At 48.0% G+C, this 19906-nt stretch overlaps 1 protein-coding gene across 4 annotated transcripts in view; it reads right to left on the reverse strand.

Moving 5' to 3' along the window:
- LOC125389762 (tetratricopeptide repeat protein 41-like) overlaps positions 1-19906 on the reverse strand; it is a 56527-nt gene that overhangs the window by 23992 nt on the left and 12629 nt on the right. For all 4 annotated transcript variants that reach the window (XM_087902196.1, XM_087902195.1, XM_087902194.1 and 1 more), the window contains 6 exons: positions 19212-19392; positions 14797-15011; positions 9214-9374; positions 7875-8316; positions 5363-5602; positions 1805-2003 (listed from right to left, as the gene is read on the reverse strand). In XM_087902196.1, coding sequence (XP_087758322.1) covers positions 1805-2003; positions 5363-5602; positions 7875-8316; positions 9214-9374; positions 14797-15011; positions 19212-19392 — 1438 coding nt within the window. The remainder of the gene's footprint in view (positions 1-1804; positions 2004-5362; positions 5603-7874; positions 8317-9213; positions 9375-14796; positions 15012-19211; positions 19393-19906) is intronic.

Consider the following 19906-nt stretch of genomic DNA (forward strand, 5'->3'; position numbering starts at 1 on the left):
GACACACATGATCATTTTAGAGCTCGTCCTTGAAGGGAGCTATTCTTTACTTCCCATCTTTCACTAGCCTAGCCATAACCGCCCCCCCAACCCCAGCAGGATCTCATGTATTCCAGACCAAGAAGGGCATTGAACTTCTGAACTTCCTGCCTCGATCTCCCAAATGCTGGGATTACATACATGTGCCACCATGGCCAGTTTAAGCAGCCAAACACAGGACTTTGTGTATGACAGGAGTCCTAGCTAGGCAAGCATTCTACCAATTTGTTGGTAGAGGCTGTTTGTTTGTTTCCCAGCCACCCAGACCCGAAATAATCACACCGTACTGTATTAATTACAACACTTCTTGGCTTATTAGCTCAGGTTTCTTATAGGCTAGCTCTTATATTGTGAGTTAACCCATCTCTATTAATCTGTGCATCACCATGAGGTCGTGGCCTACAGGCAAGCTTCTAGAGACATCTGTCTCCTGCAGTGGCTACATGGCTTTTCACTGACTCCGCCTCCTTTCTCCCAGCATTCAGTTTAGTCCCCCCATCTCTATTCTGCCCTGCTGCAAGGTCAAAGCAGTTTCTTTATTAACAAATGATAATAAGACATATTCACAGCATACAGAGGGGAATCCACATCACCAACTGAACTATATCCCATGACACACAAGCACCTGTATATGCGTGTGTGCACGTGCATGCATGTGTGTGTGTCCCACAAAGTTTAAATAGGGTTGCTTGCATAAGCACAAGTGGCAGGAGCATGGGCACCTTATCAATGACTGTACCACTGGAAAAAAAATGGCATCCCTCCCCAACAACCATTGACTGCCGAAAGCCTGAGGGAAGACAGAGACAACACCACCATCACCCCCAATTTATGAAGAAATGTTGTTGGCCCCAGTCTTGTACAGATAACCACAGGTGCAGTGAGTGTTTAAGTACAATGGCTACATCACGCCCAGATGTGTTCTGGCTACCCATGTCTCCGTCTTTGGCCCTTACATCCTTTCTCCCCTCCTTCCCTTACTATCCCCAGAGCCTTGTAGAAAAGCCAGTCCCATCCACTTCTTGAAGCTTTGGCTGTCATCAGATAATTACGAGCCTTTTACTCTTCCGTAGTGAGAGTCAATTTTCCCCAGCTATCCACAATACCTCTCCTCTGGGAGGGCTCCCTGGCTCTACCTCCCAGACGAGGGGGGTGCCTCCAACTCGGGTGCTTGCAGTTTCACATGAAGCATGGTCCCCTGAGTATGGTAACTGTCTGGCTCCACATCTTAGCCCTCCTGCAATGTGTGGAAAGTGAGAAGGGCTTGGTGCTGTGTCTTAGTCGAGAGCTAGAACAGGGCCAGAGGCCAGAGGCAGGTGAGACCTCAATAAACTGAGTTAATGCATAAGGACGCGGGAGGGAAGTTGGGAAAGGAAGGGAGAAAAGACAGTCAAGAAAAGCAAAGACAAGAATCCGGCCACCAGCATGGCCCATCAGCCACCAGCATGGCCCGCCAGCCACCAGCATGGCCCGCCAGCCACCAGCATGGCCCACTGGCCACCAGCATGGCCCGCCAGCCACCAGCATGGATCGCCTTCGATCCTGTCCAGCTGTGTGTGTTCTTTCAGGCATTCCATAGAGAGAAAGGCAACAGGAGGAGAATGAGTAGTGTCGGACAGGTCAAATAGAACATCCTGGGGGATCTACCCACCACGGAAGTGGATTCCACACGCAGGTCCCACACATGAATAAATGAACACTTTGCACAGGGAAGCCATGTTGCTAAAGCGACGTCAGCATCCCACCTAAAGCCAGCAGGACTTACCCGGGGCTGGTGACAAAGTGGCACAGGCCTTCCCAAGAGCCGCTCATCTTCATGTGCCACGGCAACTCCTGATACGCTCTCCAGAAGACGGTTTGCCGCTGGAAGTACCTTATCAAGACCTGGTGGAAGTGCGTCTTCTTGAGGTTTGCCAAGTTCTGGGGCGCGTGTGCGCTGCTCTCCCTGACCGGAGTGACGACACCTATTTCAAAACCAATTGCAGCCTCACAGTTCCGACTTTCTTAGTGCACAAAAACGCTATCGCAAAAATATGACAACTCTCTGCTATAATTACGGAAGGAACAATCAAGGTATCTTGGAGCGTAGCTTGTACAGGGCTGGGGAAATGGCCTGGTAGGGAACTCTTGCTGAACAAACAGGAGGCCTGGCATTTGGATTCCCCGGAACCCGTATAAGCACCAGGCAGATGTGATGGCTCACCTGTAATCACAGCACTGGGGAAAAAGAGGAAGGGCAACCCTGGAGCAGGCTAGTTGGCCAGCTAGCTAAGTGAGCCAGATCCAAGTATGGGCTTAGGTGAGAGACACCGTCTCAATATATGTGAGAAGCAGTTAAAGAAGACACCTATATGAACCTCTGGCCTCTACACACAGGTGCACACGCATACACACACATGCATGCATACCTGCACACACACACACATGCACAGCTACACATACACATGCACACACACCCATGCAGACATGCAGTCACAAATGCACGTATCCATGACCCCCCCCCAAAAAAGTAGCTTATGCAACATTCTGATTTTCTCCAGGAAGTATTGATGGTTATGATTGGGTAACTGTCTGGACTTTTCACGTTTCCCTCCCCTGCTCCCACAAGGAAACACTTTTCAATGACTTTTCTACTTTCTGCTTATTTATTTTAAGAAATAGAATAGGTACCCGGTGGGGGTGGCGCACGCCTGTATTCCCAACACTCTGGAGGGCAGGCGGATCTCTGCAAGTTCAAGGCCAGCCTGGTCTACAGAGCTAGTTCCAGGACAGACTCCAAATCAACACAGAAAAACCTGGTCTCCAAAAAACAAACAAATAAATAAAAATAAAAATAAAAAAAATAGGAGAGTAGTAATGTAGAAGGAACAGACAGATAGACAGTAAGAGATATTAAGATATTATTTCTTTGGATGGAGCTAGAAAACATCATATTGAATGAGGTCACCCAGACCCAGAAAGACAATTATCATATGTACTCACTCATAAGTGGTTTTTAGACATAAAACAAAGAAAACCAGCCTACAGTTCATAATCCCAGAGAACCTAGACAACAATGAGGACCCTAAGAGACACACACAGAGATCTAATCTACATGGGAAGTAGAAAAAGACAAGATCTCCCGAGTAAATTGGGAGCATGGGCACCATGGGAGAGGGTTGAAGAAGAGGGGAGAGGTAGAAAGGGGAGCAGAGAAAAATGCATACCTCAATAAAATCAATAAAGAAAAAAGATATTATTTCTTTATTTCTACTTTACATATACAGATGTTTTGCCTGCATGCACGCTTGCATACTGGCGTGGGAGAATTATCTGTACTCTGTCAATCATGTATTTTAATAAAATGCTGATTGGCCAGGCAGGCAGTATAGGCGGGAAAGCCAGACAGGAAGTAGAGGTGGAGCAAAGAGACTGGGAGTATTCTGGCAGCAGGAAGCTCCCTCCGCAGTTCTGCCCAGACCACCGGAGAGGAAAGATGTAAACTGCCCCACTGGAAAAGGTACTGAGTTGTGTGGCTAACATAGATAAGGATAATGGGGCAACATAAGTTATAAGAGCTAATAAGTAGCCTGACCTAATGGGCCAATCAGCTTTATAACTTATAGAGATCTCTGTGTGGTTGATTTTCTCTGGGACTTGCCGGCTGTGGGGTACTGGGCAGGAACAGATACCCCAACAAGCCGACCCTCATGTTACAGCATACCACAGGCATGCAGAGCCCATGGAGGGCAGAAAAGGGCGTCAGAGCCCCTGAAGCTGGAGTTACAACAGTTGCTAACTGCCATGTGGCTGCTGGGAGTCAGACTCAGGTCCTCTGGAAGAGCAACCATGGCTCTTCACCACTAAGCCATCTCTCCAGTCCTGCTTTTCCCGTTTCAGTACACACCATGGCTGCTGCCTTAAAAAGCACTCTGTAGCCTGTGTGTATGGGGACGGGGGAGCATGTGTGTATGGGGACGGGGGAGCATGTGGAGACCTGATTCTACTCCCTGGATCTCCTAAGGGCCTGGTGGACACCGAGCAAGGAAGTGGACATGTGGTGCTAAAGCAGGCGTTTGCGTCTTGCTCCCCAAAGGGAAATGGTCCTAACAGGCTGAACCGCCCAGAAACAAACCTCCCAAAAGTCCAGAGTTTTGCTTAATCAGGTTCTGGTGTTGTCTACTCTGGAAAATGAAAATCAAAATACAGGAAGTGTTTTTACATTTTTTCCTTGACAATTTTTCTTTTCACTTTTTCTTACAAGATGAATGGAACACAACTAGATGGCACACCAAGCCCCATGTTATCATAAAAACCGTAGCCAAGAAGAATCCACTGTTTAACCTTCTGCATTTGACTGAAAAGGTTTCCAAGACACCCACACATTTGGAGAGAGTTTGGGCCATTTCGTCAAAAGTGTGCACATATGTTCTGGTGACAATGAGATGCATATGAGAACCATGAAAGAAACAGAAGATGCCTCCCCCACCACCCTCGCTGCACGGTGAAGGAATTTCTGTGGGTGGTACATTGAGAAAGTGAGGTAGGAAGTGAGAGAGAAAAATAAATGGGGCAGATAATGCCTCCGATGGCAAATGAAGCTACTTAAAAAACAGAGACCAGGGAACTGACTGCTCTCCTCCAACTACACAGGGATGCGAGGGAAGGTCTGGCCTGTGCTTACAAAGGGTAGCACACTTCTCATGGACAGACTTAACCTCGAACACCTGAGACCTAGTGAGCTCACACACTACACTGACAACTGCTAACCTCGGGGGCTTCGGAGAACAAAAGCTCATTACGTCTGTCTTGGGACTGGGGGCCTGGAATTCTAATCCAGGTTGGGAAATCCCAGAGGAGAATCATCTTAAATGTTGCATGGCCACACAGTCATACAGAACCAACCAGCAAAGGAACTAGAGAACTGTCATTCAAACGGCTGCCTCGGAGATTATGGAGGTCACAGATGTGATGCCTAGGTTTACACGAGCTCCTATTACCCTCAAGGTAAATATCACCGTTATCCTTCTTTTGCAAGTGAGAAACAGCATTTAAAGGAGCTAAGCACATTGCATGGGATCTATTGGTTCTGTAAGATTCCAGAGTCATCACTTGTAATTAAAAAATCATTTTTAGAAGATGACATAGTAATTTTCCGGAAGGAGCTGGGATGGACCCAGTCTTCTCCCTGAGGGAAACCCCTAGAGTGCGCAGTCGTTGAAGTCAGGTCTCCTTTAATTTATGCAACTGGTGTCCTGCATATTTACCCAGTCGTTTCCGCCAGAGGAATGCCCAATGTTCCCTCCCTTTGGCCCCAGGGCGTTCTCACGGTGCGGTTCCTCACCCAGCAGCTTGTGCTCCACAGCGCTCCGCAAAGACTGGTGCCAGAAGCAGAGGAGGCCATTGGGTTTCTCCTGGATCCAGTGCTTGGAAGCATTGCGGAAGGCTGCCCAGTGCACCGCGGTCACTTTTTGGTGGTTCCTGTAGCCCAGCAGGTCCAAAAGCTGGAGCAGTTCATCCTCAGCCAGCCCGCAGTGTGAGACACACAGCAAACACAGCACGTCTGCCACCCAGCCGCTCAACCCTGCGCAGCCGCGACGGTGGGGACAGAAACACACGGGAGAGCGTGAGTCAGTGAGAGTGGGGATCGCTCCCTCAACCAACTAATGGCCCAGACTTACAAAGGAGTGAGCAAGTGACCCAAGTCACCTAGGAGGAGGGGATTTGAGCCCGGCCTACCATCAAAGCCCATGGCGTTACCCACGGTTCTCCAAGTCACAGCCAACACTGGCACAGGTACAATCGCCCTACTGAGCACACTGCATACTGCCCAGTGGTGCCAATTCTGACGCAGGTACCTGCAGAAGTGTTTCCTTTACACACACAGGTACCACCGGAGAGTCCTTCAGCTTCCGTCCTGCCTCTGGTTTTCTATCTGCCAGCTAGAGTAAAACCAGATTGCAGAGAAACAAAGCGCCATGATCCACTGCCTTCTCTAGACTGAAGGACCCCGTACCACCTGCTGTCTCCGGGTAGAGGTGGGTCTGAAGCCCAGCTGATGAAGCTTCCCCTGACCTTGACTGAACTCAGCCAAGCTCTTCCTAGACCTGTGGTGGAGCTCCCCAGACCAGTCGGGATTGCAGGCCGGTACTGGGAAGCTGCAGACCCTGGAGGAAGAAGCCTGGGCTTTACTGCGCAGTCCGGGGACGGAGCTGCACAGAATGGGTCCTATGGCCTGTTTGAGTCTTCTAGGGGACCTCACTTCCACCTCTGTGGAGGTGGGGTCGGTACGGTAAACTTGAAATCCATTCCTTGACAGAAATGCAAACTGCAGAGCAGAAAACTGGGTGGGACAACTGAACGCAGCGGTAATCAACGCATCCTGTCCTCCTCACCCGCCTCTCCAAGCCCCTTCCAGTCTAGGCTCCACAACGGAAGGGAAGACTGATGTAGTTGAAACAACATGAGGAAAGCCTGTTTCAAACCAGACTTTACAGGCCTACCGCACAGACAAAGATTTGAGAGGACAAAAACCTCCAAAGTCTGCTTGGGATTCTAGAATACGTTGTTTACCACAAACAATCGACTCACAAGATGAGCTACTGGCTTTTTTCCCCACCTAGGAAGAAAGTTCTGCCATTGCAGAACTGAGAAAGATTTAGGGGAGAGAGGATAAAAGTCAGGACTCAAGAAGCCGTGTGTGGGGGCACACACTTTTACTCCTAGAACCTGGGGGGCAAAAGCAGATGGAGCTCTGTGAGATGAAGTCCAGCCTGGTCTACATGGCAAGTTCCAGGCTGCCAGACCTACTACATACAGGGAATTTGTCTCAGAAACAAAACAAAAGCCGGGTTAAAGTTCTCTGTGGTGAGGAGAGACTGTATCAGCAGGGGGCAGCAGAGACAAACTAACCAAGAAAAGACACTGAGCTCCTTGGAGAAACCACCGAAGGAGGGATACTTTAAGGGCTGACGTTCACCTGGGATCATTTCCACAGCAGAAGACTATGTTTGGGCAATGACAACCAAAGACACCCAGGCACCAAGGTTCCATCCAAGGGAAACATGGGACGTTTCTTGCCAGACTTAAGAGGCCCCATTGGCTGAGGACGTGGAGAATATACCTGAACCACCAGATAGGCCTGTACCAAAAGTACAACCGTGGATCAAGAGAGCAGTTTTTATTGAGTCATAGAAAAAGTACACTTTTCAGAGCCCTGAAAAATCCAGATTTGTGCCTAATACAGTTCTCTTTATGGTCAACATATATCTCTTTAGACAGAGTCACCATATTTACCATAAGAAGATGATATACCAGTTAAATATGAATTTCAGATAAACTAATTTTTAGTACAGATAAGCCCCCATGCAATATCTGAGACATATTTATTCTGAGAAGTACTTGTTATTTTTCTAGAATCCAATAAGTGATTGAGTGTGTCCCATGCAATATCAGAGATATATTTCTATTTGTAATATTATTTTTAAAGATTTATTTATTATCAATATGTGTCTGCGTGAGTTTATGTGCACCATGCGAATGCAGGTGCCTGCAGAGGCCAGAAGGCCTCAGGTCTCCAGGAAATGGAGTTAGAGTCACTGTGAGCCACCTGAAGTGCATGCTGGGAACCAAACTCAGGTCCCCTGCTGAGCGTTTCTCCTGCCCCCGGAATACCACTCTTCTCTTTTTATATCCCTTCCCCAGAATATTATTTGCTGTTGATCTGAAATTCAAATTCAAGGAAGCCCTGCGTTTCCTCTGACAATTCCCTCCCAAGACCCTTCTCCTGAGCAAGCGGACACCATGGACTTTGATCCCCGCGAACTCCCACGGGGATGTCCAAACTGCCCCCAAACCTTTTCCTGCAGCCACCGTGTCTGAGTTCGCCTCTTTATGCTTCAGATTCCAACCATAATCTTCAACCCAGCGTTTCAGAATCAAGTCCCAGAGCTCCGGGATGGAGGCCACCTCCAAGTACTCCCTCAGACACTGGAACTCGTTGCGGTAGATGTGGCACTCCTGCAGCTCGCTGGCGATGATCGCGAGCTTCAGGGGGTTCAGGTTCGGCTTCTTCCTCAGAATGGGTTTGTTCTGTCCAAAGCGTTCTTGGTCAGGCGCGGAGAGATGCTGTCTGAAGATGCTGAACTTAGTGTCTTCGTCCCCCATGCCCGAGAACTCCACAGTCCGCACATCAGGGCGGGTGCACAGCGATTTGCAGGACAGACTGCAGGAGACGGTGCTCAGAATGAACTTGCAATGAGGAGGGAGTGAGCGTGGCAGCCATGAGAAGTCTTTCGCCTGGGGGAGACGTTTGAGAACTTGAAAGACCTTAAAATTACTTTACTGATGGTTTTCAAACTTAGAGGACGGAATATTGGGTGTGAGTACAGGGTAAGGGTGAGTTATGACACCAAGAGTAACTCGGGGAATACAAATTCACACAGAATGAAACCGTATTTGACTGATACATCCATGCTGAATCTAATAGTGCAAATCTGGACTCTTAAAAACAGGTTCCTACAAACAACTTAATAAAATCTCAAACCTCTGAAGAATCACCCACAGTGATAACTAACTGAGGAAATCTAGCAAAAGGCAAATTGAACCTGCTTAGTAAAATAAGAAGACCCTGTTATGGTAAAAAAAAAAATGTTACTTTTTGCAATAAAACTATCATGAGTTAAACAACAAATATGATCTTTTCTTGATTATTGTACAATTTTTAATTAATTTTCAATTCTTTGTGTCATGTGTAGGTGCAGGCAAGTGCCTGGCCACATGTGTGGAGGTCAGAGGACAGCTTTTGGGGTCAGTTCTCTCCTATCTGTGGACCCCAGGTATTCAGCTCAGGTTGCCATGGCAGCAGGCATCCTTTCCACTGGGCCATCCCACTGGCTCCCTGTGTCTGGATTCGAATCCCACCACTTAATTATCTTTGAGCTTCAGACAACACCTATCATCTCTTTGCCCTCTGTCCCACCAAGGATGATGAGTAGTCTCTTTCTGGATGTCTGTGTATGCTACAGACCTTTGATTCTGAGACAAAAGAGTAAATGCCAGGTAAATATCTGTCTAATAAAACACAAAGCAATAAAATGATGGGTATACCTAGGAACACAACACAATAGAAACATCTTAAATACAAAAATCGGGGGCTTTTTTCATAAAGGAAGTGTAATTTTTAAGAGCTGTTACCTTCTGACCTGAAATCCCATAAATGCCAACCAACTCTTCAATCCCATCGAGTACAAGCACGCATGGCTTCAAGCTGATGGAGGCCATGAACACTTCTACAAGAAGCGAAAAGACCAAGACATTTGAGTCTTCGTTAAGGAAATCCATTTCAATCTGGGGACCTACAATACAGAAATTTCAAATTAGGTGAGAGCGTTCCAGTCACGGCTAGGATGTGCTGATGGGCGGGGGGGGGGGCAGAGAGGCTGGGAAGTGGGTGCTGCTCACAGCTGTGCAGTGGACACGTGCACAGGGATGCTTGGCTGGCTTCCTCGAGACATTCAGGCCAAAGCAGTTGGTGGCATTTGTCACCAGGAGTCTCCAGTACATTTTCAGGATTTCATATGAAAATACTACGTATGGTGTTTGCACATGTTTCGTGTGTGTGTGTGTGTGTGTGGCTGGAGGCCAGGGGTAAGTGTCTGGTGTCCTCCTCAGTTACTCTCCACCTCAGTTTTTGAGACAGGGTCTCTCTCTGAAACCGAAGCTCACTGCTATCACACCAGCTGACCAGGGAGCTCCCCAAACCCCTCCAATCTCCACCTTTCCAGGAGTCCAAAGTTCTGTGGGAGTTTGATGCAAAACCATCACAATGAAGGAAAGCTCCAAGCAGAAGACATTCTAGTAGACATAACTATTTTTTCTTAAAATTATGTTAAAGATGATAAAGATAGTAATACTGGAAATTGATCCTAGATATTTCCCTTTGTTTGGAAAGACCCAATTTGTCTCTATGAAAGGTCTAATTTAAATGTTAATATCTCAAATTAAAATTTTAATTTAATTTAAATTTAGTTTAAATTTCCATTTAATGACTTACCAGTAGGCAGACTTGGTTGCTCTCTTGTGTATGCATGCTCCCATGTGTGTGTGTGTTCACGTGTGTGGAGGTCATCATTCAACACAGGTTTGCTCGGAATCTTCTATGCCTGTGCCAGGCACTAGGTATATCAATGACCAATAAGATAGACATGGCCTCTAAACTCTCGGGGCTTGCAGAGGGAGACAAACACTAAAACAAACAATACTGGGACCTTCGTAAGTCACCTGGGGAATCGAGAAGAAGTCCCATCCACAGGCAGTGCTATCACGTGCGTGTGGCTGGGACTACATTGGCTGTCAGTCAGGGAGAGCTGCCCATCAGCCCTCCTACAGAGGGGTGGACCATGAACAGAGGCTTAAAGAATGAGAAAGAGTTCACCAGCAGAGGAAATCGAGAGAAGTGAATGAACACAAATGCAGAGTGATGGGTCTACTCCAAAGAAAGCAAACTTGTGGAGCAGAGGGCAAGAAGCCAAGCTAGGAAGTGATCTTGGCCCAGGGCACAAAGCCCGTCTCCAAGCTGAGGCTGTGTGCCCATTTATTCATCAACTCATGGGCAGGTTCTCCTGACAGCCGAGCGGAGCGATACTAGCGAAGATCAAGAGCTTCCAAAAGACTGGGACTTTCCTTCGCTGCCTCTAGGAGGTCACGCGGGGCAGCATAGAGGACAAAGAGCTTCCGAGTCAACCAGAGTCCGAACTTCCGACTCTACCCGCGTGTCGCTTGGTGATGCTGCCACTCCCAGCCATGGTCTCCTTGTCAGGATGCAAATGCTAGTTAAGGGCCTAGAACAAGGTGCTGACGAAGCCCTTAACCCAATGCCTGGTGCTCAGGGAGTCTTCAATCTGTAGAACTCGCCTTTTGGGACTGCCACCCGATACTATGGAACTTGGCGGAGAGGAATTGCATCAAGAACAAAGCTTGAGAAGGGACGCCGGCTGCTAGCGAGGCAGGGGAAGAGAGCCTGATGGTGGCCGTTCGCCTCCACCAGACACTTTGTCCTGGCAGGCCCAAGCTGGGGCCAGAAAAGCAGAAACAGGTCACCCATGGCATTTGTTGTCCCAGAGAGGAAGAGTCCCTGCTCACAACTCACAGAGAAACGCTTGCAGATGCAGAGAACAGAGGTGGGTCGGGGAAAACCGGCATTAAGTGGCTGAACCTGAGGTGTGCGTTTGCGTTCTCTCAGCCGCACGTCTGAGCGCTGCACCCACGCCCACCTCATCCCGGAAACCAGCTGAGCTGTGAAGCGCAGGCAGCCCTGAAAACGCCGCTCAAGAGCCTCGACCCTAATCGGATTGGCTGCAGTGGCAACGGGGCAGACTCCCGAGGCAGCCTCTCTATGCCTGTACCTAGACTCTAGATCGGGGGGGGGGGGGGGGGGGGGAGTCTCGCGTCCCTTAATAGTGCACCCTGCTGCTTCTTTCTCCAACCCAGGGAGGAATGCTAATCCTACTAACAAATAACCACAGCAGCAAAATAATAGTAGCGGCAGGGTGCCGGGTACCATTGTCAGTCCTTCCTCTTTTACCTTAGGGGGCAGGTTTACAGGTGAGAAACTGGGAAATGAGTAAACAGTAAACTGCTCCGGACTGAGCGCCCAGGCTCAGCCGCCCCCCCCCCCACCCCCACCACCCCCACCCCCGCTTCACACGGAGCTCACGCGGAGAGCTGTCTGGTTTATCCTGGCTTTCCTGAATCTGCCCTTCTGCCGCCAGACTAAAGGGCTGCTTGTTTGAAAGACAGCAGCTGTTTTTATTGGGCCTTTCCTGAGTCCCAAGACACGCTCGTTAAAATAACAGCTCACTTCGGGGATAAAATCATAATTGGGTGTGTTCAGCCGAGCTTACATCATCAGCTGCCTGGCCCAGGCGAATGAATACCTAGGGGATGTGCCAGAATAGGCCTAGGAGCCTACGGAAACGGAGGCGGTCACACCTGCTTCTGCTGACTCTGATGTAACCTGCTTTACAGACCCGGGAAGTGCAACCAGAGAGAACTCAGCCGTCCACACTCACCCTGCATGCACACTCCTGCCCTGCCCCCCACGTGAATTGTATGAAAGCTTTCAAAGACACTGTGAGGGGCCGCAGATTTACTCAGGACCTAGGAGCACACACGGGTGGATGGCAAGAGACGAACTGTGTCCCCTGCAGGCACAGTCAGCGCGTGTGAATATGCGCACAGCACAGCGGCAAATGCAGAACAATGGTACCCACTACTGTTCATCAGTGCTTACTGGACACCAGGCTTACACTGCACCCGAATGAATGCCTTTGTCTTTTGTACTTTATCCTAGCTAATCCTCTTAAATGCCTAAAAGATACTTTTCCTTTGATACCCACGTTTGTATACATAGAAAAACAAAGCTGGGTATGGCAGGCTTGTGATTGGAGCACTTGGGAGGTAGAGTTGGGAGTTCGAGGCCATCCTTGACCACACAACAAAATTGAGACCGCCCTGAGCTACAGGAGACCTGTCTCAAAAAATAAAAATAAACAAAACCAACTAGGAACCAAGCCACAGGAAGTTAAAATAACTTACCCAAGGCCATAGGTTTGAATACAGGTTCTCAGGTTCCCAGGACAGGATGAACATAGCACCGGCCTCCTGACTGCTATCACTGCGGGAACAACACACTCTGCATCTCCAACATCACACATCCACAGCAGAACCCTCGACTTCCTCCAAACCTGCTTTTCCTCCCCCACCCCACGGGCACTGCCACTCTCGGTGAGGGGCCCTGGCCTTTCATTTAGCTTCCTAAAGCCCAGAAACGGGAATTGTCCTCAGTTTCCCCTTTCCTTCAACCCACATCCAGTTCTTCAGCAATTTCTCAAACTACCCACAGCCCTCAACCAACATGTCAGCATCTTGCTAGGACGGGTTCAATAACCAATGATAATTGTCCCTCCCTGTCTGTGAGCTGGCTTCCCTGCACCCATTTCCCATGCACCGAGTCGTGCCATCCCCTACTTAGAACCTCCACTGCATTCTAGCTACATATAACACAATCCACACCTGGTATTCTGCCCTGCACAGTTCCTACATATAACACAATCCACACCTGATATTCTGCCCTACACAGTTCCTACATATAACACAATCCACACCTGGTATTCTGCCCTGCACAGCTCCCCCCTAAATGAAGTGGCCCTGCACTCACTTCCTGCTTTGTCTGAGAGACCATGCCATGCAGTGTTGTCTGGCCACACTGGCCCTCTGTTTCCAGCTCTAGAACTATAGCACGACTTGACCTTTCCCCTTTGCCTGGAATGTTCTCCCTTCTGGTTTCTATATGGTTAGCCTCTGTTGACTGTGAGATGCTCCCAAAGGGGCTACCTGTCCCGGCAGCGTCATCCCTTCCGTGGGGAGGGGCTCACCTTCCAAACCTGCCTGATATTTTATGTGGCCAACTCCTTTCCACAAGAACGGCGGCGGAAGCACAGGCCTCCGGTTTGGAGGAACAGGTATGCCTCTTCCGCTCCCCCCTTTCCTCTGGCCCAGCCGTTTTCAACATGGGGGTCAAGACCCCTTTGCGTGGGCAGTCAACCCACTCCTCCACAGGGTTGCATATCCAATAGTTACATTACAGTTCATCAGCAAAATCACAGTTATGAAGTAGCAACAAAAATAATTTCAGGGTTCCACACATGAGGAAGAGTGCTAAAGACCCACGTCAGGGCAGGTGAGGACCCTGATCTAGCCCAAGGCAGAGGCGGGCCTTTCTCTGTCTCCTCCAGGCACCACAGGGATGAATGCTGCTTGCTACTCAATCAAGAGACCCCTGGTAGAGTATCACCAGGAAGGAGAGAAGCTCTAGGAGGAGAGAAGCAGGATATGGGGGTGAAGCCACAAGGATTTATTCAAGACAAGAGAAGGCCAGTCCCGAGGGAACTGTTTCTTTCTCTTTCTTTTCGTTTTTGGTTTTCATTTTGTCTTTTGTTTTACAAGACAGGGTTTCTCTGTGAACTTGCTTTGTAGAGCAGGCTGTCATGAGGGCTGGGATGAAAGGGACAGGCTGCCACACCTGGCCCAAGAACTGCTCACTTCTAATTCAGCTGGCACTTTAACAATTTAAAAGTGAATTATCCTTTGAGTTTATTTTCATGGGAAAAGGACACAACATTTTTAATGATTTTTCTTTTTATATTAAGGTTCACGCTTGCGTCAAAATCAATTTTTTTTCTGGTCTTAAGAACGTTTGGGTTTTAGTTAGAAAAGTGACCTGAGGTGGTTAAAGCAGTCATAACTGATACTATAAAAAGTAAAAGTGGGGGCTGCAGAGATAGCTCAGCAGTTAAGAGCACTGGCTGCTCTTCCAGGGGACCCAGGTTCAATTCCCAGCATCCACAAGGCCGCTCACAACTATCTATAACTCCAGTTTCAGGGAACTCTGACACCCTTACACAAACATACATGCAGGCAAAAATCAACGTACATAGATAAAAATGAATATATTATTATTATTATTATTTTAGTTTTTCAAGACAGGGTTTCTCTGTAACTTTGGAGCCTGTGAACTAGCTCTTGTAGACCAGGCTGGCCTTGAACTCACAGAGATCCTCCTGCCTCTGCCTCCTGAGTGCTGGGATTAAAGGCATGCGCCACCACTGCCCGACAATAAATTATTCTTTTTAAGTAAGAGTGGTGTGCAGAAAGACTAGCAGGGGGGCAGGAGGAGGGGCTTGTGCTGTCCCCCGCCTGTGAGGCTGGCTCCGTTACCGTGGGCTCTGTGCTGCAGCTCCATGACGAAGTAGTGGATGACGGTCATGACGTCACTGCTTTCGCACGTGCTTCCCAGAAAGTATGGGATCATCAACACTCCGGGGTGCTTGTTTCTGAAGTCGCTGACCCAGCTGGCGATGAGAGTGGATTTCCCACAGCCGCGTTCTCCAGACAAGAGCAAAATCGATTTAGAAGTCGGAAGGGAATTTACTCTGAAAAACAGAAGGGTAAGTGGCAGGCACAGATGTTTACCAAGAACGGGAAGGAGAGGAGACGTTTTCCCTCTAAGAGAGGTGATGCCCTGGCCTGAGTCAGGAGGCTTCAATCATTCCTCCTGGGTCCTGCAGCTTTGTGTGACAGGAGGTTAGCAGAGTAGAGACGGGAACTTCGGAAGGCTCCTCTGGCTAGACAGACCCTAGGACTGCCCGACGTGAGCTTCAAGTACGGTCAAGGGCTCAAGGACTAGGGAGAAAAAAGTTACCACTCCTGTCTGCCGTCCTGTCTGTCTGCTCTGTCCATCCTGCTGCCACCAGGCTGTCCTTGTGATGTCAGTCACACTAGAAGACAGTGAGGAAGAGGAACACGCCACACAGGAACACTCATCCGCTCTGAAACCCACAGACTGGGATTCCGAGGAACCTGCCGCCGGCATCGCTGACCGACAACTACCTGCACCTTTGCCAGAGTGTGTGAACTGCTGGTTCTTGTTCTCACTGTACACGCAGGGGACCTCTGCACAGAGACTCCAGCCTTGCGATTACAGCTAGCTTGTTTTCTTACTTCTTTTTCAGACAGGATCTCACATTGTTCGGGCTGGCCTCAAACTTTCTAAGTAGCCAAGGACCGTCTTGAACTCCTGACCCTCCCTTCTCACCTCCCTGGTGTTGGGATCATGGGTATGCACCATCACCTCAGACTGGTGATTGGGACAGATTAGTATGTATCAGCTAGGGTTAATGCTGCTGACTTGTAATCTCTGCTAGTTGAGATCCTGAGGCAGAAGGATCACAAGTTGAAGGCCATCCTAGATAATATAGTGAGGCCCTGTTTCAAGAAAAATAAGGAAAAAATGCCTGGGGATGGGTCTATAGTCCAGTAGTAGAGGGCTTGCCTATCATACATGAGGTCCCAGTCATACAGAATATGTGTGTGCCTGTGCCTGCGCGTGTGTGCATGTGTGCGTGCACATGTGTGCATGTGTGTGTGTACGTGTGTGTGCACGTGTGTGCGTGTGCGCATGTGTGTGATGATTTTCCACTGGCAGTGAATATCATGAGGGATTATCTTACTGACTGGAACAGCACCTGACAACCAACTGTTGAATGGATAAATGACGGACTGAATGAAATGGAGCACATGAGCCAGAAGTCAAGTTTGGCAGTATCAGAGGACAGCTTAAAAGACTGAAACAAAAACTCTCAAGTAGGTCACTAAAAAGCGGCCACTTTGCAATAATTCCGTCTTCATCGATATGAATTGGGAATCAATGCTCTATTACCTAAATTCCTTCATTAATAATTTTCTTTCTTTTTTATTTTTAATTTTTGGGAGGTGGAAGGTTTCGAAACAGGGTTTCTCTGTGTAGTCCTGGCAGTCTTGGAACTCACTCTGTAGACCAGGCTGGCTCAAACTCACAGATCCACCTGCCTCTTCCTCCCGAGTACTAGGATGAAAGGCCTGTGCCACCACTGCCAAGCTTTCACCGATAACTTTCAAAACTGGGATTTAATTTTGATTCCTTATACCTCTGCCATCAGCCAGAGAGAGCTTGTTGAAATATGTCATTTGGTGACCTGTGAGACCAGACAGCCATCAGTCCGTCTCCATTCCCCCCCTTTCCCTGCCTGGCATCTCTGCTGTTTCTCTAGCCTCAGGGCTTCTGTATTTACAGTTCTGTCTGGAATGTTCTTCCAGGTCATGTTTCCACGTCTGCATAGCTGGCCGCCTCACTCGTTTCTATTAGCTACCCACACATCACTTCATCACTCAGGGTTTCCCCTCGCCCTATCCACTGGCCCCTTTCATTTCAGTTTGCCCACTGGCCCTTGAAGACGTGGAACACACTGCACACACTTCATACATGCTGCTTAGTTAGTCCCTGTGCCCAGGATCAAATGCCACAGGGGCGGGGATTTGGCTCTTTTGTTCACTGTGATATCCTGTGAGTCTGAAACTGTGTGTGACGCCCAGCAGGTCAAATCAACGAGTACAAACACATATGAGATGCGTCTGAATAAACAGGGACAGAGTCGTCATGGACGTCGTGGGCGACAAATGGAAACTTTCGTACTAAAAACTCTATTGCTAGAAGGCTGATGTATGACCTGGCGTGGCGGCACATGCTTGTAATGACAGTACTCGGGAGACACGGGCGGGAAGATGGCCAGAAGTTTAAGGCCAACCTAGACCACAGAGTGAGTTTGAGGCCAGTCAGGGCTACATGGTGAGATCGAGTCTGAAGCAGACAGAGAGAAGTAAAGAAAGAAGTTGAGATTGCGGTCATGCTTCACACCTTAGAACGAGGAACATTCTTCTGTTGATTTACACACAGTGTTTAGGAACACGCAGTACGGGGCAGTGTTCCAGATGGTAAAGCAAACAGAGCCCTAAGTGTTTCCACACAGTTAAAAAGGCTACCTAATCACTGCGCTCTTACTGGGTCCAATTTAAGTTCTTCGATTACAACAAAAAATGATGACCTATTCAAAGACAATAAACACACTGAGAATCTACAAAGTAAAAACGTTAGTTTTAAAGTACACTGCTGATTTTCATTATACAAGGATATATAATCATCACCGCTATTTAACTCCAAAACGCGTCCTGTATCCCCAAAACCCCTGTCCCCTTACTAGTCACCCTTCTTTCCATCCCCACTCTCTACCAGCAACCACCCCGACTCTCTGCTTCTGTGGACTCACCTGTGCAAGCCTAACATTGTTAACCCACGTCTTCGCCTACAGTCTTAAAAACGTCAGCTGACTCTCACGCTACAGTAACCTAGCGTGGACACCCAGATCCACCAGAAAGCTCGGTGGTCGCGCTGAGTGGCCTGCGATGGGAGTGTTGAGCCTAGGATAGGAACTACGAAGGCCTGCCGGTACCATCCCGGCTACTGCAGCCTTATTCCAAATCACAAAATTCTTACAGAATAAAGGACATGTACAGGGAGAGCTGAAGGAGAAGACTAAAAGAGTATTCTAAAGAGGCTTCCTGTCTTTAGAAATGAGACTTGGAGAGATGCTATAGACAACCTCTATGTCACCTCATCCATCAGCGCCTGTGGGGGCTGACTGTTCTGTGCAGGACACCGGGTAAACCAAAAATGACTGCATGCATTGTATGTAGTGAGTTGATTCCTTACTAACCCAAGTATGATGTGGTCCATATCCTAATAAGTGCTTGGTGACTATATTGATACAATTTATTACTGACATAGGTGGAAGCTCTTTATAAATGGCATAATATCATTCATTTTCCTTAGTTTCTTTGGCTTACGGTCATTCCACAATCCTCAGGGATTCATTAAGCAAATGTTGATGAATGAGACTGAAAAAGGGCCACTCTTTGGCCCTTCAGAGCCCTTTTCACCTCGAGAGCATGTGAAATACAGAAAAGCTTTAAGAAAGAAGAATAGCTAGCTTTGGAGCCTGTCCTAGAACTAGCTCTTGTAGACCAGGCTGGCCTTAAACTCACAGAGATCCACCTGCCTCTGCCTCCCGAGTGCTGGGATTAAAGGTGTGCACCACCACCATCCGGCTTCCGAAGCACAGCTTCTATGGTCTTTTCTTTCTTTCTTTCTTTCTCTCTTTCTTTCTTTCTTTCTTTCTTCTTTTTTAGTTCTTCCTTTAATCGAATTTTTTATTTAAATTTTTGCAATTTTTAATTATTAAAATATAATTACATAATTTCCCCTCCCTCTCATCCCATGCTCCCCATCCTCTTAAATTTATAACCTCTTCTTCCGTCATTATTATTGTATTATATTTATATGTATATATATGCATAAAAATGTAAGTATAACCTGCCGAGTCTCGTTAGTGCTGCTTGTACGAATGTGATTTCAGGCTGCCCACTCAGATTAGATAACTAATTAGAAGGCTCACCCCCAGGGAGGACTAACTCTCCATCTCTCAGCAGTAATTAGCGGCTTGTAGTTCTTTGTCTGTGAGTGGGGTCCCCTGAGATGTCCCTCTTCCACATTAGAATGTCTCCTAGTGTCGCGGTTCAGGGCCGGTTGCCGCAGCCGTCCTGCTAAGGCACTGCCAGGGTAGACTCTCACAGGGTCTTTCTGACAGAAACTTACCAGAAAAAGGAGGCTAGAAAGTCTGGATTTGAAGGCTCCCGTTTACTAAAGCCAGGCTGCTTTGCCTTAGCCCCATAAAATAAATGAGGATTTCTGAACCTCTTACCTGAGGATGGCGTCTAAGCCCGAACCTGCGGTAGCACTGTCAGAGTCAAGCCCGACATCTGTTAAGGCAAATCTTTCCAGGATTTCGAAGATCCTGCTGGACTCCTTGGAGACAACAAAAATTTGCTTGCACTTCTCAGCGAAGTCCTCATGGTACAAACGTTCAAGGCTGTGTTTGTAGTCTCAATGGTGAAAAAGATAAGCAAGGGATTAGATTTGTAGTTTCGCGTCTTCGGTTCTGCGTGACTTCTAAACGCCCAGAAAGGGAACCCACCCTTCCGTGGCTGTATCGCTCTCTCTCTATGATTGTGCCATATTTTATAGCCCAATGTATATGATAGTGAAAACAACCACAGTCCGGGGGTTCTCAACCTTCCTAATGCTGCAGCCCCTTAACACAGTTCCTCATGGTGTGGCGACCCCCGGCCATAAAATTACTTCGCAGCTACTTCATAACTTGTCATTTTGCCTCTGCTATGAATCATAATGTAAATATCCAATATGCAACCTCCCCAAAGGATCACGGCCCACAGCTTGGCAACCACTGCCTTGGGGAGACCATGTAACCTTCTTCGTGCCATTTGTACACAGAATCCAACTTTCATGACCTGAGAGCAACAAGGGTTAAAAGCAAATATAGGTTTGATACATACATTCTGTTTTCTATTCAAACTGCTAGCTAGTACAAAGGTTCAG

The sequence above is a fragment of the Myodes glareolus genome, chromosome 26 (assembly GCF_982192425.1).
Source record: "Myodes glareolus chromosome 26, mMyoGla1.1, whole genome shotgun sequence".
In the NCBI taxonomy this organism is placed as follows: Eukaryota; Metazoa; Chordata; class Mammalia; order Rodentia; family Cricetidae; genus Myodes; species Myodes glareolus.